Source organism: Drosophila miranda, chromosome XL (assembly GCF_003369915.1).
Source record: "Drosophila miranda strain MSH22 chromosome XL, D.miranda_PacBio2.1, whole genome shotgun sequence".
Taxonomy (NCBI): Eukaryota; Metazoa; Arthropoda; class Insecta; order Diptera; family Drosophilidae; genus Drosophila; species Drosophila miranda.
In genome coordinates this window covers 23,574,659-23,596,644 of record NC_046673.1, presented here as the reverse complement: position 1 = coordinate 23,596,644, position 21,986 = coordinate 23,574,659, and the positions used below count along the sequence as shown (strand labels likewise).

The window sequence follows — 21,986 nt, the reverse complement described above, 5'->3', positions numbered from 1 at the left end:
GCAGGTCAAAAATATGGATATAATGGACCGAGAGCGCTTGGTGCCGGCCTTTTTATAGGAAAAGCAGCAGTCGGCGACGTAGCCGCGTCAAAATGGCGGAGCCTCTGCTTTGCCGTAATGTATGTATATGTGTGTGTGTATGGGAATGGGCTATGGGCAGCACACATACATATATATGTACTAGAGATGGGCAATGACTGAAATAGTTTGGCACGACTCATCGTGGCACTGAAGTAAAAAGTTCCAGCACGCACTAACCCGCACCGTTAAAATATTCAAAGCACGGTTCAACACGTTTTTCATGATTTATTTGAACACATGTATGTCCGCTCATTATATTCATATATATGTTTTATTAAACAAAATAAGCATATAAAGCATTAAAATAAAATGATTTTACTGATATATAAATATTTAAATTTTATGCAGCCATTAATCCTTCTTCTGCTGCGTTTGTTTTGTTTACAAGGGGAGGCGCGCTTTATACAATTTTACAATGAATCCGACGGAATTACTTGATTCTTCCATTGAATCAGACGAGGATAAGATTCGAAAGAGCTACGATCATGAGGACTTGAAAACATTCCTGGCCAAATCGACTATAAAGGATTACTTTCAACGTGCACTGCAAATATCAGATTGCTATCAGCTGCTAAGCTATTTGCAGGCGACTTTGTCCAGATATGTTTGGGCAGATTTTGATCTGGAAGAGAAGCTTGATTTATATATTCTGGCCATAATGATGATGACATACGAACAGGATAATTTTATAGTCATTAATAAACGCTTCACGCTGTTAGATACTGTCTCCAATTTAGTATCTATTCTTTATCGAGACCAGATTGAATTTATTGCCAATGGCTTGTATAAGAACTTTGTGCAAGGCGTGGGAGCCAAGCGTTTGGAAAATTTCTTGAATATGCAGGCGGCCTTTCCCCGTTTAAAGCTCTCATCTGGATCTGGCAGTGACATTGCCCTGGCCCTGCTTCTGACCATCTTGAGCAGATACACCAAAGTCCCAGCAAGACTGCAAATGACTGGAAATGCGCGTAATGCATTCGAAATGGCAAAGTTGGTCAGCTGGCAGCAGCTGGCGAACTCTGATCAATACCATGACATGTTCATTCTGATGCGCTCGTTTTTCCTCGTCATAATTATATGGATTAATCGTCACGAGTTTCTCGAAAGTGATCTTGGAGAGAAAATGCGCACATACTTCCTAACCGTGTGCAAGGTATTGTGTAAAAAAACCGACATCGAATCAGACTTTGCCATGACGCTGGAGCGATTCATTGCCCTCTGCGTTGTACGTGCAGCAAGGATACATGAACCCTAATGGTCCCTAATGCTAAGAGATTACCATAAGTGTATTTTTTTTTCCATATCGGTCGGTCCATATGGAGAATATCCAAGGGGCTGAGTACCAATCCAGCTGCAGATGCATCCGCAATAAATGTTTTTATAAAGTTAAAAAAAAAAATAATAATTTTTCTTCAACATTTGTATACCCGATACTCAAAATGAGTATGGGGAAATATTAGATTTTTGGTGAAAATGGATGTGTGTAACATCCAGAAGGAATCGTTTCCGACCCCATAGCCGAATTTCCCGAAGGGATTGCGTGCGACTACCATGAGAAAATCGATCGCTCTAAATATTATACCAACACTATGGTCAAGCGTTGGGGAGGTGCTGGCAAAAACAAATCTTTCGAATAAATCGCTCTATTTTCCATTGGAATTTTAAGTCTACCGTGGTCAAATGCCGTGATTGAACGGGTATTCAGTCAAATGAATATCGTTAAGATCAAACTTAATATTAAATATATGGTTTGTTTTAGAAATATTTACTTGTTTGATGTATACGACTAGAATTCTTTTGAAATTTAACGAATATGGATTGCGCTGTCATACCAAATGTTGCCACAACCACCAATCACCGGGAAATATTTAAATTCAACACGTTCCAGCGATAAATATACCGATTCGAGTAATAGCGAATTAGATGAAATAATAACACAATTAGAAATCTATATATATATTTGTAGCTTGTTCTAGCTTGTATTTTTGTAAGATATAGCATATTTTGACGCTCAGAATCTGGAATCACTGTCCCAGAGACCACAGTGTTCCGGAGGGGCCCTTAATAACGATGCAGAATTCACCAGCCTGGGTAGCGGCTGCCGCCGTCGCAACCGCCGCAACCGTCGCAACCGCCGCAACCCTTCCAGGTAACACGCGCAGCGCGGATGCTAAAAACGGAAAATCAGGAGCCCGTGATTCAAAACAACCGCACTTGAAAACGCTCAACTCTGTCCAACAACGCCTTGCGCCCTGAAATCGTATGCAAAATTCAATTTTGTTTTGGAGAAAGAAGAGCATGAAGATGGAAGAGAGAAAGTTGAACTAAAAGACCATCCTATACCCCCCAAGTAGATGCAAATTGTTAATGCATTTTATACCCCCCTAAAGGTGTTACGTTTCATTGAAAAAGTTAATTAAATTTCGGTTTTTATTTGTATTTTTGTGATTTTTTTGTTTGTTTCTCGAATGTTTTCTGTAATTCTAATTTTTCTTGTGACGGCAAGGTATGCACACACATATACATACCTTGCCGTAATGTATGTATATGTGAGTGTGTATGGGAATGGGCTATGGGCAGCACACATACATATATATGTACTAGAGATGGGCAAGGACTGAAATAGTTTGGCACGACTCATCGTGGCACTGAAGTAAAAAGTTCCAGCACGCACTAACCCGCACCGTTAAAATATTCAAAGCACGGCTCAACACGTTTTTCATGATTTATTTGAACACATGTACGTCCGCTCATTATATTCATATATATGTTTTATTAAACAAAATAAGCATATAAAGCATTAAAATAAAATGATTTTACTGATATATAAATATTTAAATTTTATGCAGCCATTAATCCTTCTTCTGCTGCGTTTGTTTTGTTTACAAGGGGAGGCGCGCTTTATACAATTTTACAATGAATCCGACGGAATTACTTGATTCTTCCATTGAATCAGACGAGGATAAGATTCGAAAGAGCTACGATCATGAGGACTTGAAAACATTCCTGGCCAAATCGACTATAAAGGATTACTTTCAACGTGCACTGCAAATATCAGATTGCTATCAGCTGCTAAGCTATTTGCAGGCGACTTTGTCCAGATATGTTTGGGCAGATTTTGATCTGGAAGAGAAGCTTGATTTATATATTCTGGCCATAATGATGATGACATACGAACAGGATAATTTTATAGTCATTAATAAACGCTTCACGCTGTTAGATACTGTCTCCAATTTAGTATCTATTCTTTATCCAGACCAGATTGAATTTATTGCCAATGGCTTGTATAAGAACTTTGTGCAAGGCGTGGGAGCCAAGCGTTTGGAAAATTTCTTGAATATGCAGGCGGCCTTTCCCCGTTTAATGCTCTCATCTGGATCTGGCAGTGACATTGCCCTGGCCCTGCTTCTGACCATCTTGAGCAGATACACCAAAGTCCCAGCAAGACTGCAAATGACTGGAAATGCGCGTAATGCATTCGAAATGGCAAAGTTGGTCAGCTGGCAGCAGCTGGCGAACTCTGATCAATACCATGAAATGTTCATTCTGATGCGCTCGTTTTTCCTCGTCATAAATATGTGGATTAATCGTCACGAGTTTCTCGAAAGTGATCTTGGAGAGAAAATGCGCACATACTTCCTAACCGTGTGCAAGGTATTGTGTAAAAAAACCGACATCGAATCAGACTTTGCCATGACGCTGGAGCGATTCATTGCCCTCTGCGTTGTACGTGCAGCAAGGATACATGAACCCTAATGGTCCCTAATGCTAAGAGATTACCATAAGTGTATTTTTTTTTCCATATCGGTCGGTCCATATGGAGAATATCCAAGGGGCTGAGTACCAATCCAGCTGCAGATGCATCCGCAATAAATGTTTTTATAAAGTTAAAAAAAAAAATAATAATTTTTCTTCAACATTTGTATACCCGATACTCAAAATGAGTATGGGGAAATATTAGATTTTTGGTGAAAATGGATGTGTGTAACATCCAGAAGGAATCGTTTCCGACCCCATAGCCGAATTTCCCGAAGGGATTGCGTGCGACTACCATGAGAAAATCGATCGCTCTAAATATTATACCAACACTATGGTCAAGCGTTGGGGAGGTGCTGGCAAAAACAAATCTTTCGAATAAACCGCTCTATTTTCCATTGGAATTTTAAGTCTACCGTGGTCAAATGCCGTGATTGAACGGGTATTCAGTCAAATGAATATCGTTAAGATCAAACTTAATATTAAATATATGGTTTGTTTTAGAAATATTTACTTGTTTGATGTATACGACTAGAATTCTTTTGAAATTTAACGAATATGGATTGCGCTGTCATACCAAATGTTGCCACAACCACCAATCACCGGGAAATATTTAAATTCAACACGTTCCAGCGATAAATATACCGATTCGAGTAATAGCGAATTAGATGAAATAATAACACAATTAGAAATCTATATATATTTGTAGCTTGTTCTAGCTTGTATTTTTGTAAGATATAGCATATTTTGACGCTCAGAATCTGGAATCACTGTCCCAGAGACCACAGTGTTCCGGAGGGGCGCTTAATAACGATGCAGAATTCACCAGCCTGGGTGGCGGCTGCCGCCGTCGCAACCGCCGCAACCGTCGCAACCGCCGCAACCGTCGCAACCGCCGCAACCGCCGCAACCGCCGCAACCAGATAATAATTTTATTTCAATTTAAGCAAACACTTCCGACATGGCCGTAGCACTCTGCTAAAGAATGCCATTAGTATTAGAAAAATAACAATAAGTAAGAGGAAAAGGAAGTGGTCCGAGCAGGTCAAAAATATGGATATAATGGACCGAGAGCGCTTGGTGCCGGCCTTTTTATAGGAAAAGCAGCAGTCGGCGACGTAGCCGCGTCAAAATGGCGGAGCCTCTGCTTTGCCGTAATGTATGTATATGTGTGTGTGTATGGGAATGGGCTATGGGCAGCACACATACATATATATGTACTAGAGATGGGCAAGGACTGAAATAGTTTGGCACGACTCATCGTGGCACTGAAGTAAAAAGTTCCAGCACGCACTAACCCGCACCGTTAAAATATTCAAAGCACGGTTCAACACGTTTTTCATGATTTATTTGAACACATGTATGTCCGCTCATTATATTCATATATATGTTTTATTAAACAAAATAAGCATATAAAGCATTAAAATAAAATGATTTTACTGATATATAAATATTTAAATTTTATGCAGCCATTAATCCTTCTTCTGCTGCGTTTGTTTTGTTTACAAGGGGAGGCGCGCTTTATACAATTTTACAATGAATCCGACGGAATTACTTGATTCTTCCATTGAATCAGACGAGGATAAGATTCGAAAGAGCTACGATCATGAGGACTTGAAAACATTCCTGGCCAAATCGACTATAAAGGATTACTTTCAACGTGCACTGCAAATATCAGATTGCTATCAGCTGCTAAGCTATTTGCAGGCGACTTTGTCCAGATATGTTTGGGCAGATTTTGATCTGGAAGAGAAGCTTGATTTATATATTCTGGCCATAATGATGATGACATACGAACAGGATAATTTTATAGTCATTAATAAACGCTTCACGCTGTTAGATACTGTCTCCAATTTAGTATCTATTCTTTATCCAGACCAGATTGAATTTATTGCCAATGGCTTGTATAAGAACTTTGTGCAAGGCGTGGGAGCCAAGCGTTTGGAAAATTTCTTGAATATGCAGGCGGCCTTTCCCCGTTTAATGCTCTCATCTGGATCTGGCAGTGACATTGCCCTGGCCCTGCTTCTGACCATCTTGAGCAGATACACCAAAGTCCCAGCAAGACTGCAAATGACTGGAAATGCGCGTAATGCATTCGAAATGGCAAAGTTGGTCAGCTGGCAGCAGCTGGCGAACTCTGATCAATACCATGACATGTTCATTCTGATGCGCTCGTTTTTCCTCGTCATAAATATGTGGATTAATCGTCACGAGTTTCTCGAAAGTGATCTTGGAGAGAAAATGCGCACATACTTCCTAACCGTGTGCAAGGTATTGTGTAAAAAAACCGACATCGAATCAGACTTTGCCATGACGCTGGAGCGATTCATTGCCCTCTGCGTTGTACGTGCAGCAAGGATACATGAACCCTAATGGTCCCTAATGCTAAGAGATTACCATAAGTGTATTTTTTTTTATTTGTCGGTCCATATGGAGAATATCCAAGGGGCTGAGTACCAATCCAGCTGCAGATGCATCCGCAATAAATGTTTTTATAAAGTAAAAAAAAAAAAAATAAAAAAAAAAAATAATAATTTTTCTTCAACATTTGTATACCCGATACTCAAAATGAGTATGGGGAAATATTAGATTTTTGGTGAAAATGGATGGCTATACGCCATTTACATATTTGTATATGTACTAAATTCAAATAATACATGTCATATTTTACATTTTACATGTAGTTGCAATGTTTTTAGCTTAGCGATTGGAAGGTAACACTAGTTGTAGGTATTCGGTATTTTTTCATGCAAGTATTTTGAGTAAAGAAAGTTAAGGTAACACTAGACTTAACATTAACATGTTTTTTGTAAGGGCTATTGTGTTGCCTTACAGACGATAGTTTCATCCTTAACAGTTTTTACATGATACATTTGGCGCCACATGAGGAACTCCAGCGCCACCACTCCAATACGCCATCTACTTATCTGTATATGTAATAAATTCAAATAATACATGCCATATTTTACATTTTACATGTAGTTGCAATGTTTTTGGCTTAGCGATTGGAAGGTAACACTAGTTGTAGGTATTCGGTATATTTTCATGCAAGTATTTTGAGTAAAGAAAGTTAAGGTAACACTAGACTTAACATTAACATGTTTTTTGTAAGGGCTATTGTGTTGCCTTACAGACGATAGTTTCATCCTCCGAGCGGAGATATGACGCTTTCAAACGACATAAGTCCGCCAGAAAAAAAGCGACATAATTCCGCCGGCAAAATGTACTGGGCGGAGATATGTCGTCGGAGATATGACGCTATGCCGTACTAAATTCAAATAATACATGTCATATTTTACATTTTACATGTAGTTGCAGTGTTTTTAGCTGAACAATAGGAAGGTAACACTAGTTGTAGGTATTCGGTATTTTTTCATGCAAGTATTTTGAGTAAAGAAAGTTAAGGTAACACTAGACTTAATATTAACATGTGTTCTCTTTTACAATGGATTGCGTTTTCTCAGTCCGTTCCTGTCCTCGGAGCGGGCTCCATATAAGTGGCGGCGCAAGGCTGATTGTCAGCATCACGTTGGCTGGGTGCGAACCGCCGCAACTTTAGCATTTAGCTGGGTGCGGACCGCCGCAATTTTCGCATTTAGCTGGGTGCGGTGGACGAAACCACCGCACTTTACACAGACGAAGCCGCGTTGACAGAAGTTGTTAAGCAGCCGCAATTTTCGCATTTAGCTGGGAGTGGTGGACGAAACCACCGCACTTTACACAGACGAAGTAGCGTTTGTGTGTGTGTGTGTGTGTGGGATTATTTCTGGCTGTTGGTTGGCTTGTGTCAGCTTCCATGGCATGCCGCGCCTGGGCGTTGGCTTGATCGGTCTCCTCCGCCTTCTCCCTCACCCGTTTTGACGTGAGAGTGGCGTCGGTTCGGCGTTCCCTTTTGGGTTTGGCGCCTTTTTGTGGGGATTTGCGGTGGTTTGTGTTGGTGTTTGTGTAGCTCGGCTGCAGCCGCCGTCGCTGTGGCGTCAGCGGTGCGCGCTGGCGTTTTCTTTTTGTCTTTCGTATGCAACGGCGGCAATACGTAATTAGCATAGCGCAACGTAACCCAGCTCGAGCCTTCGCCTGTTCCAGCAGGATAGGGGAGCCAGTGTTACGTTACGCCATGGGGACTTTATTGTACAGATACTATTCTAGCATTTTAAATACAAATTATTAGGGCTGTAGTTTACCATAAATATTCTGTAAATACAGTATGTCTATTAATTGTTTGCAAAATGAAAAAAGTCACGAAAGTTCAACTTAAACATAATTATTTATTAGAAAAGGCACTTGTTTTCATGTTCAGTCCTATACAATGGTTTTCTTTAGTGTATTCTTAACAAAAGAAAATGAAAAAGAAACAAAAACATAAACAATTCATAAAAAAAAAACAAAAACAGCAAATATCGTGTGTCTATTAAATCTTTGCAAAATGAAAACAGTAATTTTAAAAAAGGTATATCTTTAAATGATGCAGCTCTATTTGGCTAATATTTTGTGTGTCCTCCATTAGCATCCAATACTTCTCTGAGACGTCGCGACATCGATGATATTAGGACATTTATGTCGTAATATTCGGGTATTTTTAGCCACTCCTCGTTTATACACAGAATCAAATTACTTTTTGAGGTGGGGCGTCGTTTGGCCACCCTTTTCTTTAACAAGGCCCACAAATTCTCGATAGGATTAAGATCCGGACTCTGGGGGGGCGTGTCAATCACTTTGTTGCAATTGTAAAGTAGCCAAGTGCGGCAAATGAATGATTTGTGCTTTGGATCATTGTCCTGGTACAGCTTGTATTTAAGTTTGCTGGTGTTCTGTCAATCAACGAAGCCAAAATTCTGCGCACTTTTTGTCAATTCATTCTTTAAAATGTCCAAATAAAATTCTTTTGTCATAATGTCATTGAAAATGCGCAGCTCTCCAACACCTTTGGAAGAAATTGTTAAAGTTATTTTATTTGTAAGACAGCAGAAGATCAGTATACAGAATTATATGTGCTTCCGAGTAACATACGCAAGAGACAGACGCCGAAAGAAGAATATCGATATGAGAACATCGATATGCAGCAGGGCACATGCGCAGTGTTGTTAGAGATCAATATCTAATTATCGTGGCGGTCACTTTGAACACTCCTCCTCAACACAACGCATGTTTACAAACTTTAAATATACTTAACTAATGTTCAATAACATGTCAAGCACTTATAAACGATCTTTTAAACCAAATGCGAATACAAATTTATGGTGCTTAACCTTGGCTAAGTTCTTTGTGAGGACATCTGCTATCATCTCATCGGTTGGCAGATACGCAATGTTGACTTCACCTCTCTTGAGAACCTCTCGAATATGATGTATCTTGACGTCGATGTGCTTTGTACGTGTATGAAACATGGGGTTTCTAGCAAGCTGCTGTGCTCCAATGTTGTCGCCGTACATCTGAATAGCTGACTCCTTGAACATCAGCTTCAAGTCAATCAGTAGGCTGCGAAAGTATATCGCCTCTTTTGCTGCAGATGATAAGGCTATGTACTCTGCCTCCGTGGAACTGAGGGCAACCGTCGATTGCTTTCTTGACTCCCAAGAAACCGCTCCTCCTGCCAACATGCATACATAGCCAGTGAATGACTTTCGGTTCGTCATATCACTTGCCCAATCTGCATCAACAAAACACTCAATTGCCTTTCCTTGCTTTGTGTAGCATATCTCCCAGTCGATAGTTTTTGCCAAATATCGAAGGATGTGCTTGGCTGCCGCTTCATGCTCGGAATGAGGATCCTTGTTACGTTGTGCTAATTTGTTCACCGAATGCGCAATGTCCGGACGAGTCATAGCAGCAAGATAAGATAACTCTCCAATTAGCTTTTGGAACGATGTGATGTCGACCCTGCGGCAGTCCTCTTTGTTGCATGCCACCTGGTAACCAGCTTCAAGAGGCGTGGACGTCTGTCGACAATCTTTCAAATTGTACCGTTCGAGCAACTCTCTAATATACTTCCGTTGGCTGATTGAAATCGCACCCGTACTGCCTCCACGTTTCACCTCAATACCTAAAAAGTATTGCATAGGCCCGATGTCAACCACATCAAATTCTGCTGCGATCTTTATCTTGATATCAGATATATCATCTAGGTCCTTACACGCCAAAATAATGTCATCTACGTAGACAGCTATTAGACACATATTTTTACCTGGCTTACAATACAGACAGGGTTCGTTGACAGTCGGTATAAAACCAATGCGTCTCAGCGTTGCATCCAACGTAGAGTTCCACACTCTTCCTGATTGTTTTAGGCCATATATACTTTTGTGAAGCCTCAAAACGTGATTTGGGTGAACTTCGCTGATGAAGCCCTCAGGTTGTCTCATAAAAACCTCATCTTCCAATTCGCCGTTGAGATACGCCGTGACAACATCCATTTGATGTAGGTGGAGACCATGTTCGACTGCAAGTGCAATTATCAACCTGATAGTTGCGTGGCGTACAACTGGTGCAAATGTTTCCTTGTAGTCGATCCCGTAGCGTTGGCTACAACCTTTCGCCACCAGACGTGATTTGAGCCTGTTCACGCTTCCATCCGGATTGGACTTAACTGCATAAACCCATCTGCATCCAATGGACTTTTTCCCGCTAGGCAATTTAGTAAGCGACCACGTGCCGTTCTTCACGAGAGATTCGTACTCGTCCTTCATTGATGCTTTCCATATCTCGCCTTCAGTAGACCGTTCAGCTTGTGCGTAGTTTTGTGGAACTTGTACGTCTGCTGCCAGTATCGCATTGAGCATATGATACTGCTTCCTTGGTCGTCCTGGTTTGCCCGTCCGTACTATGGTTGGGCGTCCTGGTCCTCTTATTGGTTCTGGAATTACAAGAATGTCATTACTAGACCTAATCTCCTCCTGATTTTCTGGCTCATTTTCTGGATCTTTAAATTGCTTGCTATCCATTTCGGGTTCAGAGTCCTGGTTTTGTTGAACCTCAATTGATGCCATGTCATTGGAACATGATGCATCTAGTTTGCCCCTTCAGGTTCTACAAAAATGACATCCCTACTCTCTACGAGTTTCCTGGTTTCTTTACTGACCAAACGGTATGCTTTGGCTGTATCCGAGTAGCCCACCATTATATACTCAAAGCCTTTCTGTGCGAACTTTGATTTCTTTGTTTTATCTAGAGCTATCGCTACTGAGCCAAAAACTCTTAAATGCGATACCACTGGCTTTCTACCTGTCCATATTTCAAAAGGTGTCACCCCGCTCAAGCAGCTGCTTGCCACTCTATTTCGCAAATACGTGGCAGTTCGAATCGCTTCTGCCCAATAGCATTCACTTAACCCAGCATGCAGCAGCATACTTCTTGCCATTTCTACCAATGTTCTGTTGGCCCTTTCTGCAACTCCGTTTTGTTGAGGTGTATATGGCACTGTTAAGTTTCGCTTTATTCCATTTTGGTTTAGGTAATTATCAAAAACGTTTAATATGTATTCTCGGCCATTGTCGCTTCGTAAAACCTTGACTTTTTCCCAGTTTGGCACTCAACTTGACTTTTAAATTCTTTAAAAGCCTCGAAAACCTGATCTTTGGTTTTTAGGAAACTTACTGATACATATCTTGAACAATCATCAATAAATGTGGCGAAATATCGATTGCCTCCCATTGACTGCTTTTGCATTGGACCGCATACATCAGTATGTATTAAGTCTAGAACGCCCTTTGACCTGTTTGTGCTCGATTGAAATGGTTGCACGCAAATTTTACTTTTTGCGCATGTTGCACACACTTGTTTTGGCTTGTATATGCCCTTGAGACCTATTACCATCTCCTTGTTAACCATTTCCTTTAATGCGTCAAAATGTACATGGCCGAACCTATTGTGCCATTTGAATGCATCTGCCTCAACATTTACAATGTTCATACACTTTTCCTGATTGTCCTGAACCATAAACAATCCATTTTCCAGATGTGCCTTTATAACTATTTTTCCGTTTTCAAAAATCATCGCTTGATTTTTCTCAAACACAACTTTTTTTCCATGTTTTAATAGTTTTGTGACCGATATAAAATTGTACTGCAAATCTGGTACCAAGATAACCTTTTCCAGCGTAACGGATCTATCACCGAACTTTACTTGAACAGTTCCATGCCCTTCAGCAATAAGTGATTTACCGCCGGCTAAAAATACTTTTTGATTATTTTCCGTGAGCGACACAAAGCGTTCCTTGTCACAACATAGATGCGCCGTTGCGCCACTGTCTATGCACCATGCATTTAACATCTGGTCATTTGGCTTAGCTAAACTTAGGATTGGTACATATTTTTCTGGTTCCACTTTGGCATATTCGGTTACGCAAAGCATTGTACCCAATCTTTCCCCGCTTTTACTGTTTGCGCCCTTGTTGTTTGCTCCTTCCTGCTTGCTTTTAGCACGGCATTCCGATTTAAAATGCCCTTCCTTTCCGCACTTAAAACACTTTTTGCCCTTCTTAAAGTTTTTCTTAAAATTGTTGTTGTCATAACTGACGTGTAGTTCCGCGCTACTTGTAATTTCCTTGCTAATGCTATCTTCCTGCCTATTCGCTTCTTCAGAAATTTTTATTTTTAGCATGCTCAAGCTCGGCAAATCATCTCGCGTCTCAATCGCAACAACAAAACTTTCATACGATTTAGGCAAACCATTTAGCAACACAACTGATAAGATCTTTTCATCAACCTTTATGTTGACCTCTGCTAAAGCCTCGTGTACCACCTGGAATTTCCGCAAATATTCCTGTGCACTTATACTATCCGACATTTTTAACGTCAACAATTGTTTAATTAAAAGCACTACCCTCGCTTGGCCTGTGAATTTTATTTAGGTTTTGCCATGCCTGCGACGACGATACACAATTTTTAATATTGTTTAGTTGGGTCGATTTAACACAAAGTAAAATTGACGCCAACGCCTTTTGATCCTTTAGTTCAAAAGCTGCACGTTGCTCATTTGTTGCACTTTCACTAAGCTCAATTTTACCACTGACGATTGGCCACAAATCATTTTGTATGAGAACACTTCTCATCAAAACTTCCCATGTGCTATAATTGTTTTCGTCCAGTTTCTCAATATTGAAATTCATATTTCCACTCATTTTTTATACTTATTGTCCCACAGTGCAAAATTTGTAACTGTCGATCGTCTCATGCACAAAGCAACTACGACGACAATACTGTTGTCCGTGTCTTTCTTTTGTTTTTTCGTTTTCTTTTAAGTATCCCTCCGAGTTGCTATTTACACACACACACTCGCGATTTTCTATGCCTTGGTATACACACTTTTGGGTATACACACTCGCGGTTTTGTGCGGCTTGGCATACGCACTTTTTGGTATACACACTTGAGTCTCCGTTCGCTTTTGTGTTTCTTGATCCGTTGGGACTGCTTTATTTTGGACTTTAAACCACGGCAACGGTCCGATTCGCTGCAAAATTCTAATCAAAAAAACACAATGCGAATCTCCGTTGAATTTGTTCAACTTGTTCTTTTGCCTTTCTATGTACACACATACACTAATGAGTCTATGCCATTTTTTTAGCACTGCTTTTCACTAAGCACCAAACAATGTTTATTGTTTCTCACTGTTTCTGTTTTATACTGTTTCTGGGTGAATTGGTGTCTGGGCCCATAACCTGTTAAAGTTATTTTATTTGTAAGACAGCAGAAGATCAGTATACAGAATTATATGTGCTTCCGAGTAACATACGCAAGAGACAGACGCCGAAAGAAGAATATCGATATGAGAACATCGATATGCAGCAGGGCACATGCGCAGTGTTGTTAGAGATCAATATCTAATTATCGTGGCGGTCACTTTGAAAATTTAATATTAAGTTTGATCTTAACGATATTCATTTGACTGAATACCCGTTCAATCACGGCATTTGACCACGGTAGACTTAAAATTCCAATGGAAAATAGAGCGATTTATTCGAAAGATTTGATTTTGCCAGCTCCTCCCCAACGCTTGACCATAGTGTTGGTATAATATTTAGAGCGATCGATTTTCTCATGGTAGTCGCACGCAATCCCCTCGGTAAATTCGGCTATGGGGTCGGAAACGATTCCTTCTGGATGTTACACACATCCATTTTCACCAAAAATCTAATATTTCCCCATACTCATTTTGAGTATCGGGTATACAAATGTTAAAGAAAAATTATTTTTTTTTTTTTATTTTATTTTTTTTTAACTTTATAAAAACATTTATTGCGGATGCATCTGCAGCTGGATTGGTACTCAGCCCCTTGGATATTCTCCATATGGACCGACAAATAAAAAAAAAAATACACTTATGGTAATCTCTTAGCATTAGGGACCATTAGGGTTCATGTATCCTTGCTGCACGTACAACGCAGAGGGCAATGAATCGCTCCAGCGTCATGGCAAAGTCTGATTCGATGTCGGTTTTTTTACACAATACCTTGCACACGGTTAGGAAGTATGTGCGCATTTTCTCTCCAAGATCACTTTCGAGAAACTCGTGACGATTAATCCACATATTTATGACGAGGAAAAACGAGCGCATCAGAATGAACATGTCATGGTATTGATCAGAGGCTGCCAGCTGACCAACTTTGCCATTTCGAATGCATTACGCGCATTTCCAGTCATTTGCAGTCTTGCTGGGACTTTGGTGTATCTGCTCAAGATGGTCAGAAGCAGGGCCAGGGCAATGTCACTGCCAGATCCAGATGAGAGCATTAAACGGGGAAAGGCCGCCTGCATATTCAAGAAATTTTCCAAACGCTTGGCTCCCACGCCTTGCACAAAGTTCTTATACAAGCCATTGGCAATAAATTCAATCTGGTCTGGATAAAGAATAGATACTAAATTGGAGACAGTATCTAACAGCGTGAAGCGTTTATTAATGACTATAAAATTATCCTGTTCGTATGTCATCATCATTATGGCCAGAATATATAAATCAAGCTTCTCTTCCAGATCAAAATCTGCCCAAACATATCTGGACAAAGTCGCCTGCAAATAGCTTAGCAGCTGATAGCAATCTGATATTTGCAGTGCACGTTGAAAGTAATCCTTTATAGTCGATTTGGCCAGGAATGTTTTCAAGTCCTCATGATCGTAGCTCTTTCGAATCTTATCCTCGTCTGATTCAATGGAAGAATCAAGTAATTCCGTCGGATTCATTGTAAAATTGTATAAAGCGCGCCTCCCCTTGTAAACAAAACAAACGCAGCAGAAGAAGGATTAATGGCTGCATAAAATTTAAATATTTATATATCAGTAAAATCATTTTATTTTAATGCTTTATATGCTTATTTTGTTTAATAAAACATATATATGAATATAATGAGCGGACATACATGTGTTCAAATAAATCATGAAAAACGTGTTGAACCGTGCTTTGAATATTTTAACGGTGCGGGTTAGTGCGTGCTGGAACTTTTTACTTCAGTGCCACGATGAGTCGTGCCAAACTATTTCAGTCCTTGCCCATCTCTAGTACATATATATGTATGTGTGCTGCCCATGCCCATTCCCATACACACACACATATACATACATTACGGCAAAGCAGAGGCTCCGCCATTTTGACGCGGCTACGTCGCCGACTGCTGCTTTTCCTATAAAAAGGCCGGCACCAAGCGCTCTCGGTCCATTATATCCATATTTTTGACCTGCTCGGACCACTTCCTTTTCCTCTTACTTATTGTTATTTTTCTAATACTAATGGCATTCTTTAGCAGAGTGCTACGGCCATGTCGGAAGTATTTGCTTAAATTGAAATAAAATTATTATCTGGCGGCGGCGGTTGCGGCGGTTGCGACGGCGGCAGCCGCCACCCAGGCTGGTGAATTCTGCATCGTTATTAAGGGCCCCTCCGGAACACTGTGGTCTCTGGGATAGTGATTCCAGATTCTGAGCGTCAAAATATGCTATATCTTACAAAAATACAAGCTAGAACAAGCTACAAATAGATATATAGATTTCTAATTGTGTTATTATTTCATCTAATTCGCTATTACTCGAATCGGTATATTTATCGCTGGAACGTGTTGAATTTAAATATTTCCCGGTGATTGGTGGTTGTGGCAACATTTGGTATGACAGCGCAATCCATATTCGTTAAATTTCAAAAGAATACTAGTCGTATACATCAAACAAATAAATATTTCTAAAACAAACCATATATTTAATATTAAGTTTGATCTTAACGATATTCATTTGACTGAATACCCGTTCAATCACGGCATTTGACCACGGTAGACTTAAAATTCCAATGGAAAATAGAGCGGTTTATTCGAAAGATTTGTTTTTGCCAGCACCTCCCCAACGCTTGACCATAGTGTTGGTATAATATTTAGAGCGATCGATTTTCTCATGGTAGTCGCACGTAATCCCTTCGGGAAATTCGGCTATGGGGTCGGAAACGATTCCTTCTGGATATTACACACAACCATTTTCACCAAAAATCTAATATTTCCCCATACTCATTTTAAGTATCGGGTATACAAATGTTGAAGAAAATTTTTTTTTTTTTTTTTATTTTTTTTTTTTTTAGCTTTATAAAAACATTTATTGCGGATGCATCTGCAGCTGGATTGGTACTCAGCCCCTTGGATATTCTCCATATGGACCGACAAATAAAAAAAAATACACTTATGGTAATCTCTTAGCATTAGGGACCATTAGGGTTCATGTATCCTTGCTGCACGTACAACGCAGAGGGCAATGAATCGCTCCAGCGTCATGGCAAAGTTTGATTCGATGTCGGTTTTTTTACACAATACCTTGCACACGGTTAGGAAGTATGTGCGCATTTTCTCTCCAAGATCACTTTCGAGAAACTCGTGACGATTAATCCACATATTTATGACGAGGAAAAACGAGCGCATCAGAATGAACATGTCATGGTATTGATCAGAGTTCGCCAGCTGCTGCCAGCTGACCAACTTTGCCATTTCGAATGCATTACGCGCATTTCCAGTCATTTGCAGTCTTGCTGGGACTTTGGTGTATCTGCTCAAGATGGTCAGAAGCAGGGCCAGGGCAACGTCACTGCCAGATCCAGATGAGAGCATTAAACGGGGAAAGGCCGCCTGCATATTCAAGAAATTTTCCAAACGCTTGGCTCCCACGCCTTGCACAAAGTTCTTATACAAGCCATTGGCAATAAATTCAATCTGGTCTGGATAAAGAATAGATACTAAATTGAAGACAGTATCTAACAGCGTGAAGCGTTTATTAATGACTATAAAATTATCCTGTTCGTATGTCATCATCATTATGGCCAGAATATATAAATCAAGCTTCTCTTCCAGATCAAAATCTGCCCAAACATATCTGGACAAAGTCGCCTGCAAATAGCTTAGCAGCTGATAGCAATCTGATATTTGCAGTGCACGTTGAAAGTAATCCTTTATAGTCGATTTGGCCAGGAATGTTTTCAAGTCCTCATGATCGTAGCTCTTTCGAATCTTATCCTCGTCTGATTCAATGGAAGAATCAAGTAATTCCGTCGGATTCATTGTAAAATTGTATAAAGCGCGCCTCCCCTTGTAAACAAAACAAACGCAGCAGAAGAAGGATTAATGGCTGCATAAAATTTAAATATTTATATATCAGTAAAATCATTTTATTTTAATGCTTAATATGCTTATTTTGTTTAATAAAACATATATATGAATATAATGAGCGGACATACATGTGTTCAAATAAATCATGAAAAACGTGTTGAACCGTGCTTTGAATATTTTAACGGTGCGGGTTAGTGCGTGCTGGAACTTTTTACTTCAGTGCCACGATGAGTCGTGCCAAACTATTTCAGTCCTTGCCCATCTCTAGTACATATATATGTATGTGTGCTGCCCATAGCCCATTCCCATACACACACACATATACATACATTACGGCAAAGCAGAGGCTCCGCCATTTTGACGCGGATACGTCGCCGACTGCTGCTTTTCCTATAAAAAGGCCGGCACCAAGCGCTCTCGGTCCATTATATCCATATTTTTGACCTGCTCGGACCACTTCCTTTTCCTCTTACTTATTGTTATTTTTCTAATACTAATGGCATTCTTTGGCAGAGTGCTACGGCCATGTCGGAAGTATTTGCTTAAATTGAAATAAAATTATTATCTGGCGGCGGCGGTTGCGGCGGTTGCGACGGCGGCAGCCGCCACCCAGGCTGGTGAATTCTGCATCGTTATTAAGGGCCCCTCCGGAACACTGTGGTCTCTGGGATAGTGATTCCAGATTCTGAGCGTCAAAATATGCTATATCTTACAAAAATACAAGCTAGAACAAGCTACAAATAGATATATAGATTTCTAATTGTGTTATTATTTCATCTAATTCGCTATTACTCGAATCGGTATATTTATCGCTGGAACGTGTTGAATTTAAATATTTCCCGGTGATTGGTGGTTGTGGCAACATTTGGTATGACAGCGCAATCCATATTCGTTAAATTTCAAAAGAATTCTAGTCGTATACATCAAACAAGTAAATATTTCTAAAACAAACCATATATTTAATATTAAGTTTGATCTTAACGATGTTTATTTGACTGAATACCCGTTCAATCACGGCATTTGACCACGGTAGACTTAAAATTCCAATGGAAAATAGAGCGGTTTATTCGAAAGATTTGTTTTTGCCAGCACCTCCCCAACGCTTGACCATAGTGTTGGTATAATATTTAGAGCGATCGATTTTCTCATGGAAGTCGCACGCAATACCTTCGGGAAATTCGGCTATGGGGTTGGAAACGATTCCTTCTGGATGTTACACACATCCATTTTCACCAAAAATCTAATATTTCCCCATACTCATTTTGAGTATCGGGTATACAAATGTTGAAGAAAAATTATTAATGGCTGCATAAAATTTAAATATTTATATATCAGTAAAATCATTTTATTTTAATGCTTTATATGCTTATTTTGTTTAATAAAACATATATATGAATATAATGAGCGGACATACATGTGTTCAAATAAATCATGAAAAACGTGTTGAACCGTGCTTTGAATATTTTAACGATGCGGGTTAGTGCGTGCTGGAACTTTTTACTTCAGTGCCACGATGAGTCGTGCCAAACTATTTCAGTCCTTGCCCATCTCTAGTACATATATATGTATGTGTGCTGCCCATAGCCCATTCCCATACACACACACATATACATACATTACGGCAAGGTATGTATATGTGTGTGCATACCTTGCCGTCACAAGAAAAATTAGAATTACAGAAAACATTCGAGAAACAAACAAAAAAATCACAAAAATACAAATAAAAACCGAAATTTAATTAACTTTTTCAATGAAACGTAACACCTTTAGGGGGGTATAAAATGCATTAACAATTTGCATCTACTTGGGGGGTATAGGATGGTCTTTTAGTTCAACTTTCTCTCTTCCATCTTCATGCTCTTCTTTCTCCAAAACAAAATTGAATTTTGCATACGATTTCAGGGCGCAAGGCGTTGTTGGACAGAGTTGAGCGTTTTCAAGTGCGGTTGTTTTGAATCACGGGCTCCTGATTTTCCGTTTTTAGCATCCGCGCTGCGCGTGTTACCTGGAAGGGTTGCGGCGGTTGCGACGGCGGCAGCCGCCACCCAGGCTGGTGAATTCTGCATCGTTATTAAAGGCCCCTCCGGAACACTGTGGTCTCTGGGACAGTGATTCCAGATTCTGAGTTTTTTTCATAATTATCTAACAGCGAAAAGTTTTGATGGATTGAGTAAGTGCTAAGCACTTCCTTACGCGCGATTTTTTTGATTGTCATTATTTTGTTAATGTCCATCTCCTTTTCCCATACTGGGCACATCAGTCTGTCCCTAGCTGAGTGATTTTTCCCATTGCAAAGGATACACTTGAGACCAGTGCACTCCTCGACTCCGCATTTATAGCACCTCCTAGCTGATTTGCATCTGGTCGAAGTGTGACCAAGTCTGCCACAATTATAACATTGCCTTACTCTGGGAACATATATGCTTACTTTCATCCCACATATCCCAAAAAGAGATACCTTTTCTGGGATGTCTAAACCCTCAAAACCAATTTTGACTGTTCCTAATGGTATGAGCTTGAATGTTTCGTTGTTGTCATCGGTTGTAATTTTCTGCCTTCTTGCTAATCTTTCAATTGACTTAATTTTTATGTTAGAAGTAATATTATCCATAATTTCATTCTCAGAAAAACCGAGGGGCACCCCTTTAATTACTCCATAGGATTCCACATAGTCTTTTGGTATAAATACCACTAAATTCATTTTTTTTAACTCCTCATTTAAAACTAAATCATTTGCTTCGCTGAAAACCTTAAAATAAATCTTGTATAGTGTAGGCGCAAGAGCTACGATTTCTTTAATTCCTTTGATTTTAAGGTGTCTTATTTTTTCAAAAAAGAATAAGCCATTTTTGGTGTTTTTGTTTTCGAAGATGGTACTGTTCTTAGTCGATACTAGTACAGCCGCATCACCGATGTGGCACTCACTATACAACACTGTTTCTCTTTCGATACCTACATTTGATGGGTTTATAATCGGATTAGTATTTTTATTCAGTGTTTTAGTCATTTCAGTATTTCCAGTAAAACCATTTATGGCATTTGTGTGAGAATTGTGAACGGTCACACCGTCAGAAGCCTCCACCATTTTCTTACTGTCATCGTATATCAGCATTTTGTTATTTATGTCTGTATTGGTGTTGTCGCTTTTTTGTTCCTTGCGCATCTTTTTTGCTGGGTACTTTTCGTTAGTCAAGCTGTCGCATATGTCCTCTTTCACACTTGAACACAAAGCACTGAAGTTTTTTGCTATTGTTTTTTGGGTTTGAATTTTGCTGCTTTTTGCCACCTGATCAGGGGGTTTCAATTTGGCAGACACCGAGTGACCGGCGTCCGCCATACTTGCTGGTTTAACCAGATTGCCAAAGACTTACCTCTCCTTTGGGAAATGAAAAGAGGAATAATTTATATATTGATGAAGATTTGTATGAAATAAACAATGATCCAATTTTTACAATCACTTTTAATTAAGCCTTTGTTGCTTGGAAAAAGTCACTTTTCAGACTGTTAAGAAAAAACACGACCGGTCTCGCTCGCTGATGAAAAGGCCTAAATCATCGCTTATTAAATGCATGATTTTTGCCTAAAGATCATGCACATAATAAGCGATGATTTTTACCTAAAAATCATGCATTTTATAGGTGATGATTTTTACCTAAATATCATGCACTTAATAAGTGATGGTTTTTCACGAAAAATCATGCATTTAATATAAAAAGTAATACATTGTAATTGTTTATTTTTCCAATTATTTTTATTTATTATTATTCATTATTGTCTGCTTTGTATTTTTTTTCTCTTGAGGTCTTCTGAAAATGACTATTCTTAATGTTGTGAATAGCCTTCCGCATCACTTTTTCTGCTGGCTCGTCGGGTATTTTCATCTTCACCGCCGCTGAAATAATTTTTTATTTAACACGCGTACAACACATATTATTAATTATTTAAAAACTGCACTTACCTGATAATAATAATAATCACAGATTACTTATTTTCACTTATTAAAACTCCGTGGGACGATTGCAAATAGCAAAGAACAAAGCAAAAGAGTTCTGTCGACGCAGGCGCAAAGAAGACGAAAAGATAAAACGAAGTTCTCTGCTACTGCGCACGGTCGGCAGAGCCGAATTACGTTCGGCACGCGCGGAAAAGAAAGAAACAAAAGAAAAAACAAAGGGTTCGATTTGGCTGGCGTCAACGCCTCGATGACATTGTAGATGACATTCGTCATCGCTCACTGCTGGTACTGCAGGGCCATTCCCATACACACACACATATACATACATTACGGCAAAGCAGAGGCTCCGCCATTTTGACGCGGCTACGTCGCCGACTGCTGCTTTTCCTATCAAAAGGCCGGCACCAAGCGCTCTCGGTCCATTATATCCATATTTTTGACCTGCTCGGACCACATAATTTTCCTCTTACTTATTGTTATTTTTCTAATACTAATGGCATTCTTTAGCAGAGTGCTACGGCCATGTCGGAAGTATTTGCTTAAATTGAAATAAAATTATTATCTGGTTGCGGCGGTTGCGGCGGTTGCGACGGCGGCAGCCGCCACCCAGGCTGGTGAATTCTGCATCG

General features: G+C 39.7%; 5 protein-coding genes across 5 annotated transcripts; 3 read left to right on the top strand and 2 right to left on the bottom strand.

Moving 5' to 3' along the window:
• Positions 1 to 496: 496 nt before the first annotated feature.
• LOC117191388 lies at positions 497 to 2,234 on the top strand. The gene is made up of 2 exons (XM_033396275.1): positions 497 to 1,306; positions 2,097 to 2,234. The coding sequence occupies exons 1-2, from the start codon at positions 497 to 499 to the stop codon at positions 2,232 to 2,234; spliced, it is 948 nt and encodes a 315-aa protein (XP_033252166.1).
• Positions 2,235 to 2,997: 763 nt separating this feature from the next.
• Positions 2,998 to 3,837, top strand: LOC117191381. The gene has a single exon (XM_033396268.1). The coding sequence runs from the start codon at positions 2,998 to 3,000 to the stop codon at positions 3,835 to 3,837; it is 840 nt and encodes a 279-aa protein (XP_033252159.1).
• Positions 3,838 to 5,373: 1,536 nt separating this feature from the next.
• LOC117191370 lies at positions 5,374 to 6,213 on the top strand. The gene has a single exon (XM_033396262.1). The coding sequence runs from the start codon at positions 5,374 to 5,376 to the stop codon at positions 6,211 to 6,213; it is 840 nt and encodes a 279-aa protein (XP_033252153.1).
• An 8,175-nt stretch (positions 6,214 to 14,388) lies between these two features.
• On the bottom strand, positions 14,389 to 15,012 carry LOC117191361. Its single transcript, XM_033396258.1, has one exon. The coding sequence runs from the start codon at positions 15,010 to 15,012 to the stop codon at positions 14,389 to 14,391; it is 624 nt and encodes a 207-aa protein (XP_033252149.1).
• Positions 15,013 to 16,514: 1,502 nt separating this feature from the next.
• Positions 16,515 to 17,354, bottom strand: LOC117191353. Its single transcript, XM_033396250.1, has one exon. It carries the CDS (start codon positions 17,352 to 17,354, stop codon positions 16,515 to 16,517), a length of 840 nt encoding a protein of 279 aa, XP_033252141.1.
• Positions 17,355 to 21,986: the final 4,632 nt, after the last annotated feature.

Bases quoted from the DNA above. Each gene is read 5' to 3' on its own strand.
- LOC117191388 (XM_033396275.1), top strand. From the start codon at position 497: ATGAATCCGACGGAATTACTTGATTCTTCCATTGAATCAGACGAGGAT. The intron at 1,307-2,096 runs GTACGTGCAGCA...TTTGACGCTCAG, and splicing joins GATTCATTGCCCTCTGCGTT to AATCTGGAATCACTGTCCCA.
- LOC117191381 (XM_033396268.1), top strand. From the start codon at position 2,998: ATGAATCCGACGGAATTACTTGATTCTTCCATTGAATCAGACGAGGAT.
- LOC117191370 (XM_033396262.1), top strand. From the start codon at position 5,374: ATGAATCCGACGGAATTACTTGATTCTTCCATTGAATCAGACGAGGAT.
- LOC117191361 (XM_033396258.1), bottom strand. From the start codon at position 15,012: ATGAATCCGACGGAATTACTTGATTCTTCCATTGAATCAGACGAGGAT.
- LOC117191353 (XM_033396250.1), bottom strand. From the start codon at position 17,354: ATGAATCCGACGGAATTACTTGATTCTTCCATTGAATCAGACGAGGAT.